General features: G+C 53.9%; 1 protein-coding gene across 1 annotated transcript; it reads right to left on the reverse strand.

The window, feature by feature from the left end:
- Positions 1 to 3,048: 3,048 nt before the first annotated feature.
- UNC45B (unc-45 myosin chaperone B) lies at positions 3,049 to 25,836 on the reverse strand. The gene is made up of 20 exons (XM_068165364.1): positions 25,609 to 25,836; positions 25,039 to 25,208; positions 24,300 to 24,336; positions 22,899 to 23,074; positions 20,940 to 21,029; positions 19,143 to 19,310; positions 17,317 to 17,485; positions 16,868 to 17,038; positions 15,513 to 15,684; positions 14,879 to 15,179; positions 13,582 to 13,676; positions 11,611 to 11,752; positions 9,725 to 9,865; positions 7,738 to 7,865; positions 7,207 to 7,273; positions 6,383 to 6,496; positions 6,156 to 6,271; positions 5,290 to 5,407; positions 5,048 to 5,203; positions 3,049 to 3,871 (listed from the first exon to the last, which is right to left on the reverse strand). Exons 2-20 carry the CDS (start codon positions 25,198 to 25,200, stop codon positions 3,605 to 3,607), a joined length of 2,790 nt encoding a protein of 929 aa, XP_068021465.1. The 5' UTR covers positions 25,201 to 25,208; positions 25,609 to 25,836; the 3' UTR covers positions 3,049 to 3,604.
- Between the last annotated feature and the right edge of the window lie 2,056 nt (positions 25,837 to 27,892).

A 27,892-nucleotide genomic window follows, 5' to 3' on the forward strand; every position in this document is an offset into this window, starting at 1 on the left:
TCTTGTTCTGGTGCTGGCTGCCTGGGAGAAGAGACCAACATCTGCCTGTCTACAACCTCCCTTCAGGTAGTTGTTGAGGTCCCTCTGCAAAGCTTCTCTACCCTCCAGCAGATCAACTCCTGCCCCCAGCTTGGTGTTGTCAGCAAATTTACTGCTGATGGACTCAATGCCCTCATCCAGATCATCAATAAAGATGTTAAAGAGCACAGGGCCCAGCACTGATCCCTGGGGCACACCACTAGTGACTGGCTGCCAGCTGGCTGTGGCACCATTCACCACCACCCTCTGGGCTCAGCCTCCAGCCAGTTCCTAACCCAATGCAGTGTGCTCCTGTCCAAGCCATGGGCTGACAGCTTGGCCAGGAGTTTGCTGTGGGGGACGGTGTCAAAAGCCTTGCTGAGGTCCAGGTCCGCAGGCCTCCCCACTTCCACCAGGCAGTCACCTGATCATAGAAGGAGATCAGGTTGGTCAGGCAGGACCTGCCCTTCCTAAATCCATGCTGGCTGGGCCTGATCCCTTGGCCATCCTGTAAGTGCTGTGTGATTGCACTCAGGATGACCTGTTCCATGATCTTGCCTGGCACTGAGGTCAGGCTGACAGGCCTATAATTCCCTGGCTCATCCAACCGGCCCTTCTTGTGGCTGGGCACAATGTTGGCCAGCTTCCAGTCTTCTGGGACCTCTCCATGGAGCCAGGACTGATGAAAAATGATGGAGAGTGGCTTGGCCAGCTCATCTGCCAGCTCTCTCAGCACCCTAGGATGGATCCCATCTGGTCCCATGGACTTGTGGGGATCCAAGCAGCTGAGGAGATCTCTAACTACCTGTTCCTGGAACATAGGGAAACTATGCAGCTCCCTGGCTCCATCTGCCAGCTCTGTAGGCCAGCTGTCTGGAAGACATTCTGTCCTGCTAGTAAAAATTGAGGCAAAGAAGGTGTTAAGTATCTCTGCCTTTTCCTCATCCTTTGATACAACGTTCCCCTCCGTGTTCACCAAGGAGTGGAGGTTGTCCTTGCCCTTCCTCTTGCTATTAATGTATTTATAGAAGGACTTTTTGTTGTCCTTCACAGCAGAGCCAGTCTAAGCTCCAAATGTGCTTTTGCCTCCCTAATTTTCTTCCTACAAGACCTAGCAACATCCTTAAATTTTTCATGGGTTGCCTCACCTTTCTTCCAAAGGTGATACACCCTCTTTTTTTCCCTCAGTTCTATTAAAAGTTCATTACCCATCCAGGCTGGCCGTCTGCCCCGGCAGCTAATCTTCCGGCACATTGGCAGAGCCTGTTCCTGCGCCTTCAACAATTCTTCCTTGAAGCAGGTCCAGCCCTCCTGGACCCCTTTGTTTTTAAGGGCTGTATCCCAAGGAACCCTGTGAGTTAGTTCCTTGAGTAACCTGAAGTCTGCCCTCTGGCAGTCCAGAGTGGAGGTCTTCTTGCTGCCCCTCTTAGCTTGGCTGAGTACTGAAAATTCAATTACCTCGTGGTCACTGGCCCCTAAACACCCTCCGACCACCACATCACTCACCAGCCCTTCCCTGTTGGTGAAGAAGAGGTCAAGCATAGCCTTACCCCTGGTAGGCTCACACAGCACCTGGGATAAGAAGCTGTCCTCCATGCACTCTAAGAACCTCCTAGACTGCCTCCTCTCTGCTGTGTGGAGATCCCAGCAGATGTCAGGCAGGTTGAAGTCGCCCATGAGAACAAGGTCAAGCGATCTTGAGACGGCCTTAAGCTGCCTATAGAATGACTCATCAACATCTTCCTCCCGGTTGGAGGAGGAAAAGGAAGGGGGAGTGGGGAGGAATTCTCGGGTTTCTACCATCAGAGCTCCTAATTTCCAGTTAAGGCTCAAACCACTACACTGGGCAAGGGGCGTGCGACCCCCTGAGCGGGCTGCAGGCATGAGCAGTGGGGTGAGAAGTTACATAACACGATTGTGAAATAGGGGAGGGGCTTTGGCTCCAAGACCCAGCCCAGCCTCCTGTGATTGCTCTGGCCTCACCTAACGGGACGCAGGACCCTTAAAAGACCTGAAGAGCGTTACTGGGTGCTTCTGCCTCTTGTCCAACCCAACAGGACAAGGTTTGGTGTCACGGGGATGCCTGCCTGGAAGGGGGACGGTCAGCTCGGCCACTGCGTGCTCTTCAGTACCACTGTGGTTCTTGGAGGGTGCTTAGGGTCAGCTAGCTGCACCTTGCTGGGGTCCGGCTCTGCTGTCGGGTTCACTGGCTAGCTTCTGGGGTTATGCCACACTTTACTTGGGATTTGGCTCTGCTCTCGGGGTCGGTGGGCAACTCGGGGGGGGGGGTGGGGTGGTGGGGTGAGCCTCGCTCTCGGGGTCGGTGCCTTGCAGCGCTCCACCGCAGCCTCGTCTGCCTCTTCTATTAAATAAAGCTGTACCTGTGGGCACCTGTGATATGTGTAATTAATTGATTCCTCATCGAAATGAGCTCACTGGAACACATACTGCTGCTTCCCTGCTTTGTGCTGAGCTGCTGCTGCAAATGGGTTAAGGTCCTTGTGCATTGCATTGCCTCATTTGCTCACTTTGTATCTCAACTCTTTCTCTCAACCCCGAGGGTTCATTTTGTGTTACTTTTCCCTCACCTCTGTGTTGGGGGACACACAGGCAGTTAACCTGTTACATACCCCCACAGCTTCACACCTGCTGTGCCTGTGTGCTGTGAGGATCACTTCAGACACTCAGTGTGATCAGAAATGTTTTCATGCCTTTCCCCTGGAAATCTCTGCTGAGCAAGGTTCTATTTTCATCTGCATAATAAACTCCAAGGTGATGACCAGCTGCTGTCTTTCCTTCTCATTCTGCTCACTCTACAAAGGAGATCTTTTCAGCACTCCCTCTTGAGCCAAACACTGTGCCCTGGTGTGACCCTCCCCTGTTAGTGCCACTTCCTTGGCATGGCCGCTTTGCATCTTCCCTGGAGCAGGGCTGGGTAGTTAGCAAGTAGGTAAAATTCAGCCTCCAGTATGATGCAAGGCTGGGAGTTCCCTTAGGGTCTCCTTTGCTTAATAAAAGCAGGAGAGGAAGTCTGGGTGGAACAAGGCAGTGACTTTATTGTCTTTGTCCTGCAGCCTCACACTTTGACAGACAACTTCACGCTGTTAGAAAGACCAGAAGTGAACAAACAAAGCAATAGCTAAAGCCCAACCTATTTCCTGACTGCAGGAGAGAAGGCATTTCACCCTCCATGCTGCAGCAGTGCTAGGCATTCCAGCAGTGCCAGGAGCTGTGGCTGTTTGCAGGGCAGATTTCAGCTCAGCTGAGTTTCCTTCCAGCCAGCCCCTGCCCCATTTCCAACACCCCCAGCTAGATTGCAGCTGGGCCTTGCAGCTTTCATCACTATCAGCTGAAGAGGATGAAGGATTTGCACCCCCTGGGAATTACTCAGAGGGACAATTTCCACATTTCCCAGGCAGATGCCCCCCTTTTCCTTGTACAGTTTCTGGTCTTCCAAAGTTGTCCCCAGACTCTTTCCTGCCTTGACAGTGGCATCAGATTTTCCTCCTTGCTCTCACTTTTCCACACTTCTTGGTAGTTCCCCTCCCCCTCTCCCCCCCAGCCTCTTTTGGTGCTTTTCATTTCCTCATGCCTGAGAGAGAGGTTTGATCAGCCCATAATCCATGCACTTTGTGAGGCAATCCCGTGCTATGTTGATGATGTCCTGCTGCTTGGGGTGGTTTTCTTGCTTGCCAATGTAGGTCAGGATCTCCAGGAGCTCTGACTCCACCAGCTTCTTTGCCAGCTCTTTGCCAGCACTGATTAGGTTGAAGGCAGTGACCAGTCCTCGGTGCTGCACCTTCATGTTATCGTGCAAGCAGAGCCTCTGTAGGATCTCAAGCCACTGAGTGGTCTTGAAGGGAGAGAGAGATCATTAGAATCATGAAGTCATAGAATCATGATCCAGGAATGCATCCTGGCCTGTATCAGGAAGAGTGTGGCCAGCAGGAGCAGAGAAGTCATTCTGCCTCTGTATTCAGCACTGGTTAGGCCACACCTTGAGTCCTGTGTCCAGTTCTGGGCCCCTCAGTTCAAGAAGGACATTGAGAGACTTGAAGGTGTCCAGAGAAGGGCAAGAAAGCTGGGGAGGGGTCTGGAGCACAGCCCTGTGAGGAGGGGCTGAGGGAGCTGGGGTTGCTTATCCTGGAGAAGAGGAGGCTCAGAGGTGACCTCATTGATCTCTCCAACTCCCTGAAGGGAGGTTGTAGCCAGGTGGGGGTTGGTCTCTTCTCCCAGGCACCCAGCACCAGAACAAGAGGACACAGTCTCAAGCTGTGCCAGGGGAGGTTTAGGCTGGAGGTGAGGAGAAAGTTCTTCCCAGGAAGAGTAATTTGCCCTTGGAATGTGCTGCCCCCACCTGCGCTCTTAAGCCCCAGGTAAGGCTCAAACCACCACAGCCCTTTCCTCCTTCTTTTTTTTTTCCTCATTATTTTATTTTCCCTTTCCTTCCCAGGGAAAGGGAAGGGGGGAGGGCGAGGAATTATCAATCTGTTATCATCTGAGCTCTTAAACTCCAGCTAAGGCTCAAACCAGCACAATGTCCAACACCAGCATGTGTGCAACACAGCAGTGTCCACGAATTCTCCAAGATCTTCACAGCTACTCAGCTGTGCAGAGTCCAGGTTCTCAGGACCCAAAGATCTGCAGAGGAAATGGAGATCTCTGCCCACGGGGAAAGCTCAGTAGTTTATCTACCAAGGTTTCCTCATTGCTGGCTGAAAGAAGGGCTGGATTGCAGGCTGGTTCTCAAAAGCCTAAAGAGCCTGCAGAAGGATATTCTGTGTTCCTAACCTTGCCTGAGAGCATCCTGGGCTTAGCTTGGGGCACAGCTGTCTGGAAACGCCTCAGCTCCCAGATGGAGTCGAGCAGAAGGCAGGGGGAGCGTGCACACCCAGGCCTCAGCTTCACCACCATGCTCCTCACAATCAAACTGGTGGACTGCATCTTCCTAGAGAGGCACTGCCCTGACCGGGCCAGGCCCTTCCCAGGCTATGCCTAACGCTGCCAGCCATCAGACCCACGCTCTTACCACTTCAGTCATCTTAGAGCAGAGTTTCTTCTGTGCTGCTGTAAGCATGGCCAGGGCTCCAGCTGCTGCAACCTGGACTTTCTCATCATCCTCACCACACAGCAGCACCACCAACTTCAGCCGGTCGTTTCCGTCTGCCACGAACCGCTCTTGAACCTAAAGGAGCCCAAGGCCATGAGTGCCTCCTCCCAGGGGCTCCCAGGCTGCTGCACACAGGCAGGCTGAGCTGCCCAGCCAGTTACCTCCTTGTTGACCACCAGGTTGCACATGCACTCTGTGGCTGCCTGTCGCAGCTGGTCGTGGTTCTCAAACATGTAGTTCTCGATATCTGGCAGGGCCTTCTCTTTGATGATCTTCATCCTGCATTCAAGAGTGGTTGACTAAAGCCATGAGCAGCTCAGAAAAGACTCAGTGTAGGCAGGGAAGGCCTTGACACAAATCAGTGTCCACAGCACTGGAGCTCGTGCCATGTGCTTCATTCTCTCTCTAGTGCACATTAGGTTCCTGTCTTTCCTCTTTCTAGGCCTTCTTATTAATCCCTTAGATCTGAGACCCTGGCAGCTCTGCCAAAAGTAGCCCAAAGTGACCAGTTACAGAATCACAGAAAGCATCTGGTTGGAAGAGATCTCCAAGCTCATCCAGTCCAACCTGTGACCCAACACCGAAGGGTCAACACTAAACCGTGTGCCTAAGAGCCGGGTCCGCACAGTGCTTGAACACCTCCAGGGATGGTGACTCCACCACTGCCCTGGGCAGCCTGTTCCAGTTTTGAGAACCCTCCCTGTGGAGAAATATTTCCTAGCATCCAGCCTGAACCTCCCCTGGTGCAGCTTCAAACCATTTCCTCTCTGTTGCTTGCCACCAAGGAGAAGAGGCTGCTCCCTCCTTGCTCCAACCTCCCTTCAGGGAGTTGTGGAGAGCAATGAGGTCTCCCTCAGCCTCCCCTTCTCCAGACTGAACAACCCCAGCTGCCTCAGCTGCTCCTCATAGGCCAGGTGCTGGGTCAGGGGTTGGACTGGGTGACCTTTGAGGTCTCTTCCAACCAGATATATTCTGTGATTCTGGGAACTCCCTGGGGAAGAAAGAAGGCCACATCAGTTAAACTCACCTAAGCTTATCACTTCTTCCTGAGAAGTTAGTGAGACCTAGCAGAGCCTCATAGTTCTGCAGGCCATCTCGCTCCGTGTTCAGCAGGCTGACGAGTGGCCTCACCACCTCGTACACCTAAGGGGACAGGGCATGTCACTGCCTCTTCCAGCTCTCAGGTCTTGGCAACTTTCATTTGCCAAAGGAAAGATCAGGACTCCTTTTTTGGCTATTGTTTTTGAAGCTTACCCTCTCCCCTGGGAATGCTATGTCTGGATTGGAGATAGCAGCGATTTTTGCCAGAGCATGAGAAGCTTTTATCTTGCCAACTTCTGTGCCTTCCACTGCCAGAGGAATCAGGGCCTAGGGACACAAAAGAGATCATTCAGTGCCTCTGAGAAGATCTACAGGCCTGGGAGAAGGGCAGCCTGAGAGGAGATCTTCTCAGTGCTCAGCAAGAGCTAAAGGAGCTGTGGGGGGCAAGAGGCTGGGGCCAGACTCCTGTCAGTGGTGTCCAGGGACAGGACAAGGGGCAATGGGCACAAAGTGGAGCCCAGGAGGTTCCATCTGGAGAGGAGGAGACAGTCCATTGGTGTGAGGGTGTTGAGCAGGCTGCCCAGACAGGTTGTGGAGTGTCCTTGTGAGGAGAGCTTCCAAAGCCCCCTGGGCATTGTGCTCCTGGGCAAGCTGCTGTGGGAGCTCTGCTGGAGCAGGGGGTTGGATTGGATGGTCTCCAGAGGTCCCTTCCAACCTCTAACATTATATGAGCCTGTAACACACCAAGTTGAAAGTACTCTTAAGGATGTACCTGTTGTAGACATGGGTCTGCACTGCAGCCCACAGTGATGACTTGCTTTTGCTCTTGAGCAGGGAGCACACCAGAGCTTGTAGCTCAGACAGCTGTGTGAGGAAGACTTCTTTGGAGGCTTGCAGAGAGATAGTTCTGGAGTGGCAGTTTGGGCTGGGGGGCTACCAAGACAGCTCATGCTGTTCTGTCACCTCACTGGAAACACCTTGCAGGCTCCTAGCAGGCATTAAACTGCCCATCAGGTTGGGCTGCAAACGGGAAATACCTTTCCACCACCTTGAGCGACGATGGTCCCACGGTCCTTGGGGTCCTCACACAAGGCAAGAAAGACCCTGCAGAAGCAGAGCATCCCTTAGAGAAACAGCCACATCAGAAGGCAATCACCAGCAGCCCTCATAGAAGGGGGCTACAGGTGTGCAGCTCTGCCAGATCCACCAGGAAAATTCCAGAGCTTTAACCCCATGCCCATGGCACTCTGGGATGAGGCAACAAATGGCACAGCAAGAAGTTCCCAGGCCTGGAAGACAAAATCTGTTCCAGCCAAACCAGGACAGCAGACTAAGGATTCAAACAGCAAGGCAGCCCTGCAGCCAGCTTCAGGGTCAGAATGTGGATTTTTATGACATTGCTTAAGGAAATCTTTGGTTTTAAACCTTTTCTGCAGCTCCTTTTCTTTCATCCCTCCCCCACAGGCAGAATGCACCACCCCATGAAGCATGGAGCCAGCCCAGGTGACCACCTGAGTGGCACACAGGCTGGCCAGCACTCTCAGCTCCCAGGAGAGCACTGAAGGCACCTGGCAATGAGCTCCTTGCTCTGCTCTGTCAGTATGGCACTGTCTGCCTTCACCATGCAGGCCAGGGCAGAGACGACGCCGGCCTTCAGCAGCCGTTTGACACGCTTCACCACAAAATCCTTCTTGTCCTGAGGGGGGATATGGGAAAGGGATTAGCCAAGCCTGTCTTCAGATCCCCCTGACTCAACTTGGAGGCCTGTGGGCAGTGGTGTCCCCCAGGGATCAGTACTGGGTCCAGTTTTCTTCAATATCACAGTATCACAGTACCACTTAGGTTGGAAAGGACCTCGAGGATCATCAAATCCAACCTATCAACACAGACCCCATGACTAGACCATGGCACCAAGTGCCACGTCCAATCCCCTCTTGAACGCCTCCAGGGTCGATGACTCAACCACCTCCCTGGGCAGCACATCCCAATGACGAACGACTCGCTCAGTGAAGAACTTCCTCCTCACCTCGAATCTAAGCCTCCCCTGGCGCAGCTTGAGACTGTGTCCCCTTGTTCTGGTGCTGGTTGCCTGGGAGAAGAGGCCAACCCCTTCCTGGCTACAACCACCCTTCAGGTAGTTGTAGAGGGCGATGAGGTCACCCCTGAGCCTCCTCTTCTCCAGGCTATTATAATGCCACTTCTCTCTGCTCAGCACACTGACGAGTGCCTCACCGAAACTGAAGGCAGAGCCCTCCTGATATGGTGATGTCCAGGGTCTAACTTCAGATGTTTCCAGAAGCCTCATCAAAGTGCTTATTGTGCTGCTTAGTGCCATACTTCTCTACCACCTAGCCTGGACCCCAGTGTAACTGTTATGCATCGGTATGCAACGAAAGCAGGAGAATACGATGGGTTGTTAAATTTCTGAGGTATCAAAGGAGGACTCCTTTCTCTCCAGCATCATCTTTTTAGTAACAACTATACCAGCCAGATTCTTCCTATAGACCAAAAGATGATTCTACCATAGCTGAGTCTTTGGATATTTATTTTCCATCACAAACTCTTGGTATCAATAGGAAACAAAACCAGCCATATTAATTCCAAACTGTAGTTTATCCATGACCTGGCTGAGGGGATTAAGAGTATCCTCAGCAAGTTCCTGATGACACAAATCTGGGGGTGTGGCTGACACCCCTCAGGCCATCCAACAAGATCTGGACAGGCTGAGACCTGGGTGCAGGCAAACCTCATGAAGTTCAATAAGGACAAGTGCAAGGTTGTGCACCTGGGGAGGAATAACAGCAGGCACCAGGACAGGTCAGGGGCCGCCCGGCTGGAAAGCAGCTCCACAAAGACCTTGGGGTGCTGGTGGGCAGCAAGTTCTGCATGGGACAGCAATGTGCTCTTGTGGCTAAGAGAGCCAATGGGATCCTGAGGTGCAGCAAGAAAGTGTGGCCAGCAGGGCTAGGGAGGTTCTCCCCCTCTACTCTGCCCTGCTGAGGCCACACCTGCAATACTGTGTCCAGTTTTGGGCTCCCCAGGTCAAGAGAGACAGAGACCTGCTGGAGAGAGTCCAAGGGAGAGCCACAAGGATGCTTAGGGGACTTGAGCATCTCCCCTGTGAAGAGAGACTGAGAGCCCTGGGACTGTTTAGTCTGGAGAAGAGAAGGCTGAGAGGGATCTGATCAATGTCTATCAATACCTGAAGGCAAGGTATGGAGTGGGCCAGGCTCTTTTGGGTGGTGCACAGCAATAAGCCAAGGAGCAATGGATACAAACTTGAACACAGAAGTTTCACCTCAACATGAGGAGAAACTTCTTTACAGTGAGGGTGCCAGAGCCCTGGAGCAGGCTGCCCAGAGAGGTTGTGGAGTCTCCTTCTCTGGAGCCTTTCCAACCCCACCTGGATGAATTCCTGTGCAGACTGCCCTGGGTGATGCTGCTCTGGCAGGGGGCTTGGCCTCGGTGATCTCTCGAGGTCTCTTCCAACCTCTAATGTACTGTGATACTGTGATCCCAGCATCTTCTCCCACCTCTCAGCTGTAGACAGCCTACCTTTGGATGCTCCTCAGGCACGTGCTGCTTGGAGAATTTTGCCAGTTGCACCAGCTCTGGGACCAGCTCCTTGGTGTCGTAGCTGTTGGTGCAGTTCACCAGCGTAGAAGCCACAGAGTACAGGATGGTCTTGTCGCTGGTCTGCACAGAAACATGGAAGCTTCTGTGAGGGTGAGGAGGAGGCAGCAGGGAAACAGGTCCCTTAGGACTGCTGTGGTGCTGGTTTGCACTGGCTGAAGTGTTCTTAGGCTTATCCCCAGCTTCATAGGCTGGGGCAGGGAAAACCAAAAGGTTTTGTGTCACACAGACTGTTTGGCATCATCAGAGGCCTTTGGTTTTCAAGCAGTTGCTGACAATGACAAAAGTGCAACCTTCCTCCCTCAAAGTGCAACCTTCCTCCTCAAAGAGCAACCTTCCTCCCTCAAAGAGCAACCTTCCTTCCTCAATGTGCAACCTTCCTTCCTCAAAGTGCAACCCTCCTTCCTCAAAGAGCAACCCTCCTTCCTCAAAGAGCAACCTTCCTCCCTCAAAGTGCAACCTTCCTTCCTCAAAGAGCAACCCTCCTTCCTCAAAGAGCAACCCTCCTTCCTCAAAGAGCAACCTTCCTCCCTCAAAGAGCAACCTTCCTCCCTCAAAGAGCAACCTTCCTCCCTCAAAGTGCAACCTTCCTCCCTCAAAGTGCAACCCTCCTTCCTCAAAGTGCAACCCTCCTTCCTCAAAGTGCAACCTTCCTCCCTCAAAGAGCAACCTTCCTCCCTCAAAGTGCAACCTTCCTTCCTCAAAGTGCAACCTTCCTTCCTCAAAGAGCAACCCTCCTTCCTCAAAGAGCAACCTTCCTTCCTCAAAGAGCAACCTTCCTTCCTCAAAGAGCAACCTTCCTCCCTCAAAGTGCAACCTTCCTCCCTCAAAGTGCAACCTTCCTTCCTCAAAGTGCAACCTTCCTTCCTCAAAGAGCAACCTTCCTTCCTCAAAGTGCAACCTACCTTCCTCAAAGAGCAACCTTCCTCCCTCAAAGTGCAACCTTCCTTCCTCAAAGAGCAACCCTCCTTCCTCAAAGAGCAACCCTCCTTCCTCAGAGAGCAACCCTCCTTCCTCAGAGAGCAACCCTCCTTCCTCAAAGAGCAACCTTCCTTCCTCAGAGCAACTTTCCTCAGCTTTGGGAGAAGAGCAACATGATAATAACTTTGGCACAGGCAAAACTCAAGTCTCACTAAACCAGAGGAGTTTTTTTAGTCAGCAGGTTCAGGATCATCCCCTGTGCTCAGCACTGGAGAGATCACACCTCCAGTGTTGTGTTCAGTTCTGAGCCTCTCATGACAGGAAGGACATTGAAGGGCTGGAGTGTGTGCAGAGAATAGCTATGAAGCTGATGAAGGGCCTGGAGCACCTGAGCAGCAGCTGAGGGAGCTGGGGGTGTTCAGTCTGGAGGAGAAGAGGCTGAGGGGAGACCTTATTGCTCTCTAAGCTCCCTGAAGGCAGGTTGGAGCGAGGGGGGGACAGCCTCTTCTCCTGTGACAAAAGACAGGACCAGAGGAAATGGATCCAAGCTGCACCAGGAGAGGTTCAGGATGGATATCAGGAAATATTTCTGCACTGAAAGGGTTCTCAAAAGCAGGCTGCCCAGGGCAGTGCTGGAGTCACCATCCCTGGGGGTGTTCGTGCAGTGTGTGAACCTGGCTCTTAGGGGCATGGTTTAGTGTTGAGCCTTCAGTGCTGGGTCAGGGGTTGGACTGGATGAGCTTTGAGGTCTCTTCCAACCAGATGTTTTCTGTGATTCTGTGAAGGTCTTGGGTCCCAGCTCCTCCTGCCTGGAGAGAGTGTTGGACTAGGGTGCTGGGAGAAGTTGACGCTACCAGAGGAACGAGGAACAAGGTAAAGAGACAGACCTTGGCTAATTCAAACATAGCTTGCAGGGCTGGCCCATCTTCAACAAAGTCATCTTTTACATCTGCATCCAGGGTCAGGTAGGACATCCCTTCCACAGCCCACCTCCTGGTGCGGGCATCAATGCTGGTGTTGCACAACCACCTGGAAGAGAGAAACCACATTTCTGTCTCAGGAGCCAGGAGTAATTTCTCTGAACCTACCTGGACATTGCAGTGCTGGGCAACCTGCTCTGGGGTTTAGAATCACAGAATTGTCAGGGTTGGAAGGGACCTCAAGGCTCAGCCAGCTCCAACCCCCTGCCATGCCCAGGGACACCTCACACTACAGCAGGTTGCTCACAGCCACCTCCAGCCTGGCTGCAAACACCTCCAGGCAGGAGGCTTCCACCACCTCCCTGGGCAACCTGTGTCAGGCTCTCACCACCCTCATGGGCAACAACTTCTTCCTCACAGCCAATCTCAATCTCCCCACTTCTAGTTCTGCTCCATCCCCCCCAGTCCTATCCCTCCCTGACACCCTCAGAAGTCCCTCCCCAGCTTTCCTGCAGCCCCCTGCAGATCCTGGAAGGCCACAATGAGGTCTCCTGGGAGCCTTCTCCTCTCCAGCCTGCACAACCCCAACTCCCTCAGTCTGTGCTCACAGCAGAGCAGCTCCAGCCCTCTGCTCCTCCTTGTGGCTCCTCTGGACACCTTCCAGCACCTCCAGATCCTTCCTAGCACAGAGGCTCCAGCACTGGCCCCAGAGCTCCAGCTGTGGTCTCAGCAGAGTGGAGCAGAGGGGCAGAATCCCCTCCCTGGCCCTGCTGGCCACACTTCTCTTGCTGCAGCCCAGGCTCTGCTTGGCTCTCTGGGCTGCAAGTGCTCCCTGCTGGCTCCTGCTGAGCTTCTCCTCCCCCAGCACCCCCAAGGCCTTTTCTTCAGGGCTGCTCCTGTTTAGCAGGAGTTTGGACTGGATGGTTTTCAGAGGTCCCTTCCAAGCTCTGCCATTCTGCTATTTTGTGATTCAGTCACTTCCTCACTTCATCTGACCTCTTTGGTTAGCCCACATGGCAAAGTCACCTTCCAAAGGCATTTGTGCATTTTCCAGGTAACTCTTGGACCAGGCTGCACCATTCTGGCACAGGAGGCACCATGCCTGGTGTCTCACAGGTGAAGTGAGGGAGGGAGGTGGTTTATCTGGATATTGAAGCCCATACAGTTGCTTCAGGCACAGAGGAGCTCCAGGTTCCAGTGCTCTGGGGGCACTGTCAGCTGTCAGGCAGCAACCACACATGAAGGCAAGGTGTGGACAAGATCTCTTGGGAAAGGAACCTGTTGTATTTTGCCAAGTACAGAGCACTAGTTGATGTGTAGAACAATTGCTTAGAACAGCTGCTGTGCTGTGCTGGTTACAACATGAGAAGCTCAACATGAGCCAGCACCGAGCGCTGCCAGCCCAGAGCCAGCTCAGAGCCAGCCTGGGCTGCCCCTCTGCTGCACTCTGATGAGACCTCACCTGCAGTGCTGGGGCAGCTCTGGAGGCCTCAGTACAGCACAGACAGACAGGCACCTGCTGGAGCAGGGCTAAAGGAGGCCACAGCAATGCTGGAAGGGCTGGAAGCTCTCTGCTGTGAGGCCAGGCTGAGAGACTTGAGGTTGTTCAGCCTGGAGAGACCTTCTGGTGGCCTTTCAGTATCTACAAAGGGCCTACAGGAAAGCTGGAGGGACTTTAGCAGGTCATGTGGTGATAATCAAGGGGCAGTGTCTTCAGCCTGGAAGAGGAGAGATTCAGCTGAGATACAGGGAAGAAACTCTTCACTGTGAGGGTGGTGAGACACTGGCCCAGGCTACCCAGAGAAGTTGTGGTGGCTTGTAGCAACCTTGTCTGGTAGGAGGTGTCCCAGCCAATGACAGGGGTGTTTGAACCAGAGGCTCTTCAGGATCCCTTCCAACCCAGAGCCCTCTCTGAATCTCAGGGAAAAGGAAACTCACTTCCGGCACTGCTTGGCCAGCTTCTCAGTGGAGCCCTCCGCAAACTGCCGCAGCCCGTAATCTGTGCCGCCTGCTGAGCCCAGCTTGCAGAGACCCTGGGGAGGATGAAGAGGATACACCAGTGAGAAAACTTCATTAATCTTTTCTTACTGCTGCCCCAGAACAGCCCCCAGCCCATACCTAAATGTGAAGTCATTTTAATCCCCAGCAGATGGTTCACAGCAAAGTGTGGCACAGCGAAGTGAGTTTTGTGCTCTTCCTGGATGCCACTGATGGAAGATGAACCACTTCTGCCTTCAAAGTTACCAACAAACCATATGGCCTCCTGGCCTGCCACCTCTCAGAGTATCACAGTATCACTAAGTTTGGAAGAGACCTCAAAGATCATCGAGTCCAACCTGTCACCACAGACCCCATGACTAAACCATGGCACCAAGTGCCACATCCAGTCCCCTCTTGAACACCTCCAGGGATGGGGACTCCACCACCTCCCTGGGTAGCACATCCCAATGGCTAACAACTCTCTCAGGGAAGAACTTTCTCCTCACCTCCAGCCCAAACCTCCCCTGGCACAGCTTGAGACTGTGTCCTCTTGTTCTGGTGCTGCTTTCCTGGGAGAAGAGCCCAACCCCCACCTGGCTACAAACACCTTTCAGGTAGTTGTAGAGAGCAATGAGGTCTCCCCTGAGCCTCCTCTTCTCCAGGCTAAGCAACCCCAGCTCCCTCAGCCTCTCCTCACAGGGCTGTGCTCCAGACCCCTCCCCAGCCTTGTTGCCCTTCTCTGGACACCTTCAAGTCTCTTAATGTCCTTCCTAAACTGAGGAGCCCAGAACTGGACACAGGACTCAAGGTATGGCCTAAGCAGTGCTGAGCACAGGGCACAAGGACTTCCCTGCTCCTGCTGGCCACACTGTTCCTAATGCAGGCCAGGATGCCCTTGGCCTTCTTGGCCACCTGGGCACACTGCTGGCTCATGTTTAGGCAGCTGTCAATCAGCACCCCCAGGTCCCTCTCTGTTTGGGAGCTCTCAGCCACTCTGCCCCCAGCCTGTAGCTCTGCCTGGGGTTGCTGTGGCCAAATTGCAGCCCCTGGCACTTGGACTTGTTGAATGCCATCCTGTTGGCCTCTGCCCATCTGTCCAGCTGGTCTCCCCCTTCCTTCTAGGGACAAGCCCCATAAACCATCCCCAGCTGAGGTGGGTGAACTCAGCATGTTGCCAGGACCTCCCCACCCTCTGAGGTCTGGGGTGTAGCTGCTGAGTGTGGCAGGTGGTGGAGGCAGAGGCTGCCACCCTTACCACCAGCGCTCGGATTTTGATCTTCTCATTCTTGGTCTTCTTGTAGATCTCCTTCAGGAGGTTCACCCCGTTGGAAATGATGAAGGTGGCTCTGCTCAGCTTGGTGGAAGCATGGATGAGGGCTTCCACGGCCACGAGCTGGTCAATCTCCCTCTCAGACCCACAGAGGGAAACCATCATCTCCATGATTCCCTTCATGCCAAGCAGCTTGTTGCCCAAGTCAAAGGGCCCCTGCAGAATTCCAGATACCATCTGGATGGCCTGAAGTGTCTTATCCATGTCCTGGGGGTCAATTTTGCTCCTGCATGGGAGAGAGGGAACAGTATGTGGAACAGCAGTTGGGATACAGATGAGGCCAAACTCCTGCAAAGGCTACGATCCAGCAGGGGGGAGCAGAACCCTCTGGAGAGCTTCCAAACCCAGCTGGATGTGTGCCTGTGTGAGCTGCCCTGGGTGCTGCTGCTCTGGCAGCGGGGTTGGACTCGATCTTTCGAGATCCCTTCCACCCCCTACCGTTCTGTGATTGTTTCCCAGGGATTCAATCAGGCATCTAAGTGGACTGGGAGTGCCTGATCCCACCCTAAAGAGCTCCTGCTGCTGTGCCTCTGGGCCCCAGGCAGCCAGCCCCACTCACTTGATGTACTCCTCGCAGATCTCTCGGTAGTTGTCCCGCTCCGGGTCGCAGCGCAGGTCGTCGTAGAGTCTGTTCAGCAGGACGGAGGCAGTCAGCTGAGTGTTCTCCGTCAGTGGCAGGCAGCCAGGCAGCTCAGGAATCTGACCCACCACTTTCAGTATCTTTTTTAACCCTGGAAACAACGAAGGGGCAGGGCCATTAGAGGGGAGAGAGAGGGCAGTACAAAAGGCAGGGGGCTGGTCGTTGCTTTCTTGTAGTGAAATAGCCACCTCGGACCCTCCTCAGTTCCTTTGCAGCCTGATTAGCTAAGCCTTAAACAAACAAGGACTTGGTTATCTACTGTGGAGGAGCTTCTGCTGCTGAGGTTACAGGTTTACAGCACCAGGCTGTTAGCCAGCCCCCAGTTATCAGGAGCAGATAAGCAGAACTGCATTTGGTCTCTGACTGGAACAGTTATTTTTGTCAGGAGGCATCACACCCACTGACCTCCAAGGCTGGAGTCATTCCCTGAGGAAAAGGCAGTGACTTACAAGTGATTCTGGCTGTCTTAATCCTCCATTTGCTCAAGTGGAATCAAACAGCCTCCACCCAAATGCCAACACACATCCATTGGAATGAGGCTACAAGCACCTCCATTACAAATTCTTCACCCCTTCCAGTTTTAGAAGTGACCAGTTCAGGAATCCAGCAAGCCCATCAGGTGCTCCTCCTGACCTGAGCTAGACAGCCTATCCGAGCCAAATCCACCCAGCAGTAACAAATCCATTGGAATAAACTAACCAGAGAGCTTAAGCCAGTCCTAGAGAAGCCAAAAAGTTCTTCCTCTCATACATTTTTAAACTCTTTCCTGCTAGGAAGTCTAACATTGCTCCAGGATTGCATGCACCACAAAACACCCAGAGAGGATTCACTGGATAGAGAGGATCTGTTGGAGAGAGAATGCTTGCAAAGGCCTGCAGGGACAGGATGAGAGGCAAAGGTTTGAAATGAGAGCAGAGCAGATTGAGCTTGGATGTGAGGAACAAGTTCTGCACCAGGAGGCTGCTGGAACACTGCAACAGTTGCCCAAGGAGGTTGGGGCCCCATCCCTGGAGCCCAAGGTGAGGCTGGAAAGGGCTCTGAGCAACCTGATCTAGCGGAGGATGTCCCTGCTGACTGCAGGGAGGGCTGGTCTGGATGAGCTTTGGAGGTCCCTTCCAACCCAGACCATGCTGTGCTCTGTGGTTCTGTGGTTGTATGGCTCTGTAGTTCCATGGTTCTGTGGTTCTGCAGTTCTATGCTCTGCAGGTATTTGGGCACAAGTACACAGCTCCACATCTCCCCAGCCAGAGCAGGGATGGAGGGGGAGGACTCACCATTGTCAATGACAAAGATGGTTCTGCTGTTGTCAAGGTCTTTCAGGTCCTTCCTTGGGATGTTCTTGTTGAGGAGGTTGAGCGCTCGGTCTCGGCCCTGCCCAGAGACACTCTTACTGACCAGCATGTCCAGCAGGCGCATCGTGATCAGCCTCAGGTCCTTCTTGGTATCTACACAGAGGCAAGACTGTAAGAGCCACTTGCAAGAAGTTCTCTTCAAAAGCAGCTGAACCCAGGGAAGACCATTCAAAGCTGTTGTGTGGCTGGAATGCAGGTATGCAAGCCACCACCACGAGGGTAAGAGCTGTGTGCAGGTTGTCCTCCTGGACAGCTGAAGGGCAAAATTCCCACTCCACCAAGGAACAAGGAACAAGGAACAAGGTGGACACCCCAGGAGCAGAGCCCTCCCTGCTCTTTCTCCAGCAAGACTGAAGGCCATGCACCATTACCTAGCACTACAGCCTCCTCCTTGCCGTGATGCTCCTCCTTCCCCTGGCCCAGCAGGCAGTCAGTGATGGTCTGGAGGAGGTTGCAGACAGCCAGGGAGATTTCTTCATTGTCTACAGACATCCACATGCAAATGCTGTCAATGCCCAGGTAATGGAGAATGGCAGTGGCCTGGCCCCAGAAAGGAGAGAGCAGGGCAGCTCTTAGAGAAGGCAGCTTTAAAAAGCTCAGCCTCTCTACAGAGAATTGGCCTGAGTCAGTATGGGTCAGTGCAAGGCAGAGCTTTGCCTTCCATCCTTAGTCTCTTTAACAACAACAAGACAACTCCTAAACCCCAGGTGTGCCAGGACTGCCCTGGACTGTTCCCATGTTGAGAGGAGCATGGCTGGGTTTGGCAGAGGTCTTCACACAAGGCTCTGGTGCACAAACCCCACCCTGGCTGTGAGCAAACCCAGGTAGCCTGTCCCCATGCAGGGGGGCACAGCAGTAACTTGGGGGAGGCACATTCAGAAGCACACTAACCTTGTGGGCTTTAGAAGAATGGAATAGAATAGAATAGAATAGACCAGACCAGACCAGACCAGACCAGACCAGGTTGAAAAAGACCTTTGAGATCACCAAGTCCAACCTCTTACCCAGCACCATCTGATCAACTAAACCATGGCACCAAGTGCCTCATCCAGGCTCTTCCTAAACACCTTCAGTGATGATGACTCCACCACCTCCCTGGGCAGCACATCCCAATGGCCAATCTCTCTTGCTGGGAAGAATTTCTTCCTAACATCCAGCCTGAACCTGCCCTGGCACAGCTTGAGACTGTGTCCTCTTGTTCTGGTGCTGGGTGCCTGGGAGAAGAGACCAACCCCCACCTGGCTCCAACCTCCCTTAAGGGAGTTGTAGAGAGCAAGAAGGTCTCTCCTGAGCCTCCTCTTCTCCAACAGCCATTAGAGAGGAAGAGAAGAGGTCTTCACCATGCTGGGCTTCTATCCAGGGCATTTTATTTCTGTTGTGTCATTGTCCCCCCAACTCCTTTGCCCTGTCACACTGACACTCACAGCCACCTCCTGCTTCCAACCATCTAACAGACAGGGTAAGGTATTAGGTGGCTCAGAAACCCTGGCAATGGCCTTGGGACCCACCCCAGGAACTTTCACTGTCTTGTAGCTCCTCTGTTCATCTAAACCTTGGACAAAACAAGAGGGCACAGTCTCAAGCTGCACCAGAGGAAGTTTAGGCTGGAGGTGAGGAGGAAGTTCTTCCCAGAGTAATTGGCCACTGGGATGTGCTGCCCAGGGAGGTGGTGGAGTCCCCATCCCTGGAGGTGTTCAAGAGGGCATTGGATGTGGCACTTGGAGCCATGGTTCAGTTGTCAGGAGGTGTTAGGTGTTAGGTAGTAGGTTGGACTTGATGATCTCTGAGGTCTTTTCCAGCCTGGTTGATTCTGTGAAAACTCTCCCAGTGTTGTTATCTGCTGCTCTTCTGAGACCTGTGGTGAAGGACATGAGTTTGACCCAGCCATGCTCACCACCACTTATGTGGTAACAACTCAGGGTAAGTTTTACACCAGTGCACATGAGGGCAGTGTAGGGCATGCACAGCTTTGACCCCAGAGGTCAGAAGCACAGCCACAGGGGCAGTTTCAGCACTCTGTGTTAACCCCACCCATCACTATTTGCATTTCCTGCCCCCACAGGACCTCACATTTCCTTAGCAGGATCTCCTTATTTCCTGTGAGGAGCAGAAGGAGCCGAGGTCCCCTCTGCTCACAAGCAGCTTTTCACTCCCCCAGGTGCAAGGCAGTGAAAGCCTGGAGCACCTCATGACTTACCCGAGCCTTGTGTCCTGTGCACATGCCTGAAAGTGTCCTCACAGCTGCCAGGATCAGCTCAGGATTTTTGGTTTCTATCAGCTGCAGCAGGAGGCTGACTCCATTGTTCTGGAAAATCCTCTCAGCTCCTGCTTCCTCCCGCCCCAGGACTATGAGGTTGTTTGCAGCCTGGGTGGGAGACAGAAGAACCAGAGGTCAGCAGCACAGCCCTGCCAGCAGCTTCCAAAACACCTCCATGCAGCTCTGGGGTGCGTGGTGGGTGCTGGGGGGGTGGTATCATAGGATCAGTCAGGGTTGGAAGGGACCACAAGGATCAGCCAGTTCCAACCCCCCTGCCATGGGCAGGGACACCCCACACTAGATCAGCCTGGCCGGAGCCTCATCCAGCCTGGGCTTAAACACCTCCAGGGCTGGGGCTTCAACCACCTCCCTGGACAACCCATTCCAGGGCTTCACCACTCTCATGGGGAAGAACTTCCTCCTCACCTCCAGCCTCAATCTCCCCACCTCCAGCTTCATTCCATTCCCCCTAGTCCTATCACTCCCTGAGATCCTGAGCAGTCCCTCCCCAGCCTTCCTGGAGCCCCCTTCAGATCCTGGAAGGCCACAATGAGGTCACCTCAGAGCCTTCTCTTCCCCAGACTGAACAGCCCCAACTCCCTCAGTCTGTCCTCACAGCAGAGCAGCTCCAGCCCTCTGCTCATCCTCCTGGCCCTTCTCTGGACACCTTCCAGCACCTCCACATCCCTCCTGTAATAGGGGCTCCAGAACTGGAGGCAGTACTCCAGGTGGGGTCTCACCAGAGCTGAGCAGAGGGGGAGAATCACCTCCCTTGCCCTGCTGGCCACACTTCTGCTGCAGCCCAGGATCTGATTGGCTTTGTGGGCTGCAAGTGCACACTGGTAATCTCCTGATGGATTCAGGAGACCAGCTCAGACCACACCATGTGCATTCTCCAAGGTGCAGCTGGGGATTGGCTTTGCTCTGTCCAAGAAAAGCGAGGGAGGGCAAGGTGGGGAAGGTGCCTGAGCAGAAGTCCAGCCTGAGCCCACCTCTGGTAATTTGGAAGGCTGGTGTGGGGAGTTTAAGGCTATGCCTTTAAAATGTGTCACAGCTCTTGGAAGCAGAGAAGCAGTAAAAAGTAAACAAATCACCACTGGGTGTGGAAAGGAAAACAAAGAGAATCCTAAACAACCCCAGTGGAGAGAGATCTACCACAAGATCTTGTCCCCAAAACAATTCCTCTTCTCTTCTCCCTTCTTGGCTCTGGGGAGAGAAACTAACTTGCTTCTGCTCAACCTTGGCTGCATTGCTTTGGTATTCACTTCTCTGCTCCTTTCTCTTGTCCCTTCTGTTGTACAGGGGGGATAGGGGGTAGCAGAGAAGGAGAAGCTGGTAGCTTCCCCTGCTCTTTGACCAGGGGGCTTCTGTGCTGTTTATGAAGTGTAAATCCCTGTAAATGTTGTAAATCCTGGGTATTTGGTACACATTCATTGCATCCCATTGTAGGTTGTAGTTTTCCCTGTAAATACAACTTTCATTTGCTTCCAACTGGGCTGGCCTGGCAAAGATAATGTGTGTGTGGGGGAAAATTGCAACCCACCACATTACAGCTGGTCCATCCTCCATGGCCTGGGGCATTTCCTCTCCCAGTTGTCTCTCTGAGTGCAGTTCACCACCTGGCTCCTCACCTTGTCCTCCACACAGGGGTCACAGGGAAGAGTAAGCAGCCTTCTGCTCCCCAGTGCAGCCCCTGACACCCAGCAGCCATTTTGTCAAGGCCAGGCCAGTTCTCACCTTCTCACGCTTCTCCTTCTCACTGTTCTCATCCAGCAGGATCTCAAACATCTTCTGCACCCTCATGTCCGTGGAGAACTGAATGCGCAGCTGTGCCAACAGAGTGCAAGGGGCATCAGAGGGGGAAGATCCAGGAGCAGTTCTCCTTTAGTGCTTCAGGGACACCACAGACCCTCAGAGCACACACAGCTGAAGCTGCTTTACCCAGCAGACATCACTTCTCAGCAATCAACATCCATTACCCATCTCAGAACCAGCAGAGCTGGCCTTAAGCCATCCTTTCTGGGACCTTGTGGTACCCAGTGATGCAAGGACCTCATCACACCCATGGAAAGGTCACTAAGTGACTAAGTGGCAACTGCCAGACCCAGTCTCAAGCTAGTTTAGCTCCTTGCCAGGATCTTACCAAGCCATCCACAGAATCATAGAATTGTTAGGGTTGGAAGGGAGCTCAAGGCTCAGCCAGTCCCAACCCCCCTGCCATGCCCAGGGACACCTCACACCACAGCAGGTTGCTCACAGCCACCTCCAGCCTGGCTGCAAACACCTCCAGGCAGGAGGCTGCCACCACCTCCCTGGGCAACCTGTGCCAGGCTCTCACCACCCTCCTGGGGAACAACTTCTTCCTCACATCCAATCTCAATCTCCCCAATTCTAGTTCTGCTCCATCCCCCCCAGTCCTATCCCTCCCTGACACCCTCAGAAGTCCCTCCCCAGGTTTCTTGTAGCGTGAGGGGTCCCTGCCCATGTCATGGGGGTTGGAAGTGGATGATCCTTGAGGTCCCTTCCAACCCTAACAAGTCTCATTCTGTGATACATTACCATTGTGTGCAAAAGGGAAATAGAGAGAAGGTCTAAGTAATCCCATGACTCTGACATCTAACATAGTTGTATGAAGTAACTCTCTCTCTTTTCAGTTTCATCACTCTAGCAGATACCAGCTGGTTGCTTTTGCCTGGCTGTTGCTGACCCTGGCTGCATTCTTTGCTGTGGCTAAGTACTAATGAAGAGAGGTTGAGGGAGCTGAGATTGCTTAGCCTGGAGAAGAGGAGGCTCAGGGGAGACCTTCTTGCTCTCTCCAACTCCCTGAAGGGAGGTTGTAGCCAGGTGGGGGTTGGGCTCTTCTCCCAGGCAAGCAGCACCAGAGCAAGAGGACACAGTCTCAAGCTGTGCCAGGGGAGGTTCAGACTGGATGTTAGGAAGAAATTCTTCCCGGAAAGAGAGATTGACCTTTGGAATGTGCTGCCCAGGGAGGTGCTGGAGTTGCCATCATTGGAGGTGTTTAGGAGGAGACTTGATGGGGTGCTTTGTTCCATGGTTTAATTGATCAGATGGTGTTGGGTGATAGGTTGGACTGGATGATCTTGAAGGTCTCTTCCAACCTGGTCTATTCTATTCTATTCTATTCTATTCTATTCTATTCTATTCTATTCTATTCTATTCTATTCTATTCTATTCTATTCTATTCCATTCCACTTCCATTCCATTCCATTCCATTCCATTCCATTCCATTCCATTCCATTCCATTCCATTCCATTCCATTCCACTCTATTCTGCTCTATTCCACTCTATTCTATTAGGCTACTCTCTGCTTCTCTCCTTTTCTCTCCTGTCCCATGTAGAGGGGGGTAGGGTGGTGAAGAGGAGGAAGCTGTTGCTAAGCCCCTGGTTTGGTGCAGGGTGGGGTTCTGGTGTTGTTCATCAATTGTAAATCTATGTAGCTATTGGGTACTTTGCACACCTTCACTGCATTCCATGGTTTAGGTTGTAGGCTTGCTTGTAGATGCAGCTCCATTTGCTTCCACCTGAGCTGGTCTGGCAGTGTTATTCTGGGGGTAATTTCAAGCCTCCACACCTCCCCCTGCTTTGCTCTGAGTCTCCAGAATGACCAACAGCCCATCAGTGGGTGGACTTCCCACCCTTGGCCCAGGGGCCTGGGACTGCTTCTCCAGCATTTACCTTCTCCTGGATGTTGGCCCCCAGCCGCCTCAGGGTCTCCTGGAAGTTTTTGTTGCGGGGTTCGAGGGTGGCACATTTCTGAGCGTCTTTGAAGGCTTGGTCCAACTTCCCCAGCTGCTCCAGAGCCTGGCTGCGCCGGTACAAGGCTTTGATATCCGAAGAGTTGATGTCAATAGCTGGGAAAGTGACCCAAAAGCCCAGGTGTGAGAGTTTGCTCTTGGACATAGAATCACAGAATCAACCAGGTTGGAAAAGACCTCAGAGATCAGCAAGTCCAACCTATTCCCTGGTACCTATCACCTGATGACTAAACCATGGCTCCAAGTGCCACATCCAATCCCCTCTTGAACACCTCCAGGGATGGGGACTCCACCACCTCCCTGGGCAGCACATCCCAAGGGCCAATCTCTCTTTCTGGAAGAACTTTCTCCTCATCTCCAGCCTAAACCTCCCCTGGCACAGCTTGAGACTGTGTCCTCTTGTTCTGGTGCTGCTTGTCTGGGAGAAGAGACCAAGCCCCACCTGGCTACAACCTCCCTTCAGGGAGTTGTAGAGAGCAATGAGGTCTCCCCTGAGCCTCCTCTTCTCCAGGCTAAGCAACCCCAGCTCCCTCAGCCTCTCCTCACAGGGCTGTGCTCCAGACCCCTCCCCAGCTTTCTTGCCCTTCTCTGGACACCTTCAAGTCTCTCAATGTCCTTCTTAAATTGCTGAGTACAGGGTTAGGCCACACCTTGAAGCCACAACTTGACGTCTCTGTAAATGTGATTTGTCTGACAGTGCCTACAGCTCCTTGAGCTGCAGCTGTTAGCACTGAGTTAGTCAGTATCTGGTGAGGCCAGCAGGAGCAGGGAAGTCATTCTGCCCTGTGCTCAGCACTTCTTAGGCCACACCTTGAGCACTGTGTCCAGTTCTGGGCCACTCAATCCCAGGCAACCAGCACCAGAACAAGAGGACACAGTCTCAAGCTGTGCCAGGGGAGGTTTAGGCTGGAGGTGAGAAGAAAGTTCTTCCCAGAAAGAGAGATTGGCCACTGGAATGTGCTGCCCAGGGAGGTGGTGGAGTCCCCATCCCTGGAGGTGTTCAAAACAGGCTTGGATGTGGCATCTGGAGCCATGGTTTAATCAGCAGGAGGTGTTAGGTATTAGGGAACAGGTTGGACTTGATGATCTCTGAAGTCTTTTCCAACCTGGTTGATTCTGTGCTTCTGTGATGCCTGGGGAGCACCAACACACCCAACTGGGGCAGCTTTAGAATCTCCTCCATTAGTGCCCTTGTGGCCTCAGCACTTGGGTGTTAGTGGCCATCAAGGATGAAGACCACAGTGCCCCAAAGCAGATGTGAGAGCAGGCTGGAGCATGCCAGCAACGCAGCTCTGCTTTCCCACAACAGATTTCTCCTCACCTCGAGATGCATCCGAGGCTGCCTTGGCATATTCCTCCTGGTAAAGCAGAAAGGAGAGATGTTAGCAGTGGAGCAGCAGGGCATGTCCCCACGGCTGATGTGACCCTTCTGCTCCCACCTACTAACAGCACACCCTGCTGAAGCCAGCAGCAGCCTGCAGAAGGAAAGATGGGGGCTAAGGTAGCTTTTCATCACTGATGGAAGCTGATGCAGGTGGGACAACACATGCTGCTGGTGATGCAGGGGCAGATGGTGGGCAGGGAAGGAGGAGGGGATACCCACAACAGCCTGTCTGCCCCTGGCTCTGGGTTGGGGGTCACTTCTGGACTAGTGACAATTCAGGACTGTGCAAACAAGCTGCACACATCCCCCAGCAGGTCACTATCCTGAGCGCAGGGAGCTGAGGCAGTTTGGGTGCAGACACCAAAACCTTTCTGTTTTGCTAAATATCTGCCCCTGCTGCTCTCATGCTGGGACAGGCAGCAAGAGCAATGCTCTGCACCCCAGCCCCTGGCCTGCAGAGCTCTAAGAGCAGCGTGCTCAGCTCCAGCAGGACCGAAGCAGGGAGGCAGCTTTACAGCTCCAGGACAAGCCCAGAACAAATCATTCCAGACCACTTTGGCAAAGAGCCTGTTTGAGAAATGGACAAACCACACACTCCACGGCTGGTCAGCACTCTGGGGGCCTCCCTGCTCTCTCCCCTTGACCACTGCCCAGCCCCCCCAGGAGCTTTTCTCACCTTTTTGAGGAAACATGCTGCCCTGTTCCTGTAGAGCACTGCCTGCAGTGCCTTGTCCTTGTTGAGCTTTATGGCTTGGGTGTAGCTTTGAAGGGCTTTCTCGTAGTCATTGGCCTGAAAATATTTATTGCCCTCCTCTTTCAGCTGGATGGGATCCTCCATCTGGAGAGCTTTAAGGGAAAACATCAATTTATGTCCCATTTTCAGCTGCCTGTGTCACCAGGGCTGCCTGCCTGCTCCAGCAAGCTCAGTCTTACCATGAGGCCAACACATAACAAACACACAAGGACAAGAGGAAACAGTCTCAGGTTGCATCAGGGGAGCTTTAGGTTGGACATGAGGAACAATTTCTCCCCCAAAAAGGGTTGCCAAGGCCTGGCCCAAGCTGCCCAGGGCAGTGGTGGAGTCCCCATCCCTGGAGGGGTTTAAAACCACGTACCTGTGGTGCTGAGGGCCATGGGTTAGCGGTGACCTGGCAGTGCTGGGGTAACTGTTGGACTCTTATGATCTTAAAGGGTCTCTCCCAACCAGAGCAATTCTGATCCTGTGATTGTAATAAAAGCAACTTACCAGGCTGAAGAGTTTTGACAACCAAGACCAAAACTGCTCTTCAGAGCTGTGGCTTCTCAGAGGCTTCTCCCACAGCTATAGATCCTTGGAGGTCGATTGAGAGAAGAAAGAAAGACAACAAAAAAGGTAAGGAGGAATTCCACTCGCCCCACGGCGTGGCTGAGTAGCTCAGGGAAGAGCTCCAAGTTTGGGCAGGAGCTGGCAGCTCCTGCTGCCTGTCAGCGTCACCTGTCACCACAGCCTGGCCCCCTCCTCCTTCCCCACAGCCTATATAGTGCCTGGGGAGGGCAGGCAGCCAGGGCCACAGAGCCAGCCCAGCATAGGGGGGCATCTGCCTGCGAGCGGGCAGCTCCTGTCTGCAGAGAGCGGGGACCCTCTGCCACCCACCCAGCCCAATCCAGCTCCCCTCTACCTGCAGAGCTGCACAGGCTGTGGGGAGCAGGAACCTGGGGGGGGTTGTGCCAAAACAGGCCAGGGCTGGGGCGGCTGCCCCCTGCACAGTGCTCAGACCCTCTTCCCTTTCTATTTAGGGAAGCATGAGACAGCTGAGCCTTGGGGACAACCGGCCCCACGCCAGCAGCTGCAGCAGCTCCCAGCACCTTCCAGAACACCCTGGGGCGGAAAGCAGACCCGTGTCCAGCGCTGCCCCCCTCCTCCCAGGGCCTCTGGGCGCCCACCCCCGCTGCAGATCCCAGCTGTGTCTGTTGCTGCCGGACTGGCAGCCCACACTGGATGTGTGATGAGTGCCTCAGGTCTCAGACTGAGTGCCACCAGCACGCTGAGCAGCGCTGAGCTCCGGAAGAGCTGAAGCATCCGAAGCCCCCCTGGTCTCAGTCAGGAACCCTGCTTTGTGACTTATCTGCCCCAAAACCCAGGCCTTGCCTTCCTGAGTGTACCCATGAGCATCCCAGCTGTAAAGCAAATGGGGGGGCTGGCAGTAGGGATGGGGAAGTGACTGGGGGGAGTGCAGGCTGACCTGTGCCAGCCCAGGATCCAGTTAGTTAGGATTATGCTGCAGAGCTGGGCCATGGCAGGCAGCACACTTCACAGAGACACTGCCAGGAAAAGAAGTGATCTGTGAGGTGGGCTGAGAAGTGGCTGAAGGACAGAACTCAGAGGGTTGTGATCAGTGGTACAGAGTTCAGTTGGAGGCCTGTAGTTCATGGTGTTCCCCAGGGGTCATGACTAGGCCCAGTCTTGTTCAACATCGACATCAATGATCTGAAGGGATGGAGTGGAGCCTCAGTTTGCTGCTGGTGCCAAACTGGGAGCAGTGGCTGACACCCCTCAGGCTGTGCTGCCATACAACCAGATCTGGACAGGCTGCAGAGCTGGACAGAGGGAACCTTATGAAGTTCAGTCAGGGCCAGTGCAGGGTCCTGCCCCTGGGGAGGAACAACCTCCTGCAGCAGGACAGCTGATGGGGGACCCGCTGGGAAGCAGCTCTGCAGACAAGGACAAGGGATCCCCCCTGGGGCTGCTCTTCTCCAGGCTCAACACCCCCAGGGCTTTCAGCCTTTGCTCCTCCCAGAGCTGCTCCAGAGCCCTCAGCATCTTTCCAGCCTCCCCTGGACTCTCTCCAGCAGTTCCCTGTCTCTCTTGAACTGGGGAGCCTAGAAAGGGACCCAGGCCTCCCTCGGGCAGAGTAGAGGGGAAGGAGAACCTCCCTTGACCTGCTGGCCACACTTTTCTTCATGCACCCCAGGACACACACTCCTCACGCACCCATGAGGGCACATCACTGCCTCATGGGGACCTTGTTGTCCCCCAGCACTCCCAGCTCCTTCTCTTGGAGCTGCTTCCCAGCAGGTCCCCCCTCAGCTGTGCTGCTGCAGGAGGTTGTTCCTCCCCAGGGGCGGGACCCTTAGTAAACTTCATGAGGTTTCCTCCACCCAAGTCTCAGCCTGTGCCAGTCTCTCTCCGTGGCAGCTCAGCCTTGTGGCTCTCTGCCGTTAGTGTGCTCTTCCAGAAGCACCTTCGGGTGTCAGCAGCGGGACCTGGGTGCCCGCGGCGGGCTTTGGATCTCAGGGGTACGCTTATGGTGTCAGCAGGTTCTGCCTGGGGCAGGCTCCGGGGGTGTTTCGGCCACGATTCCACCGGGCAGAGTCGGGGAGCCAGGCGTGGCCCTTCGGCTGTGGGCAGGGGGAGGCCAAGCCCCGGCTGAGGAGAGGTGTCCGGAGAGGGCTCCGCGCTGCTCCGGGCTGCCGCGGCCGCGCCGCCGACAGATGGAGCACGGCAGCCGTTCCGCTGCCCGCAGGAAGCAGGAAGGGGAGCGGACGGGGCG

This window comes from Melanerpes formicivorus, unplaced genomic scaffold (assembly GCF_026170545.1).
Source record: "Melanerpes formicivorus ecotype bairdi unplaced genomic scaffold, bMelFor1.0.p_v2 SCAF_88, whole genome shotgun sequence".
Taxonomy (NCBI): domain Eukaryota; kingdom Metazoa; phylum Chordata; class Aves; order Piciformes; family Picidae; genus Melanerpes; species Melanerpes formicivorus.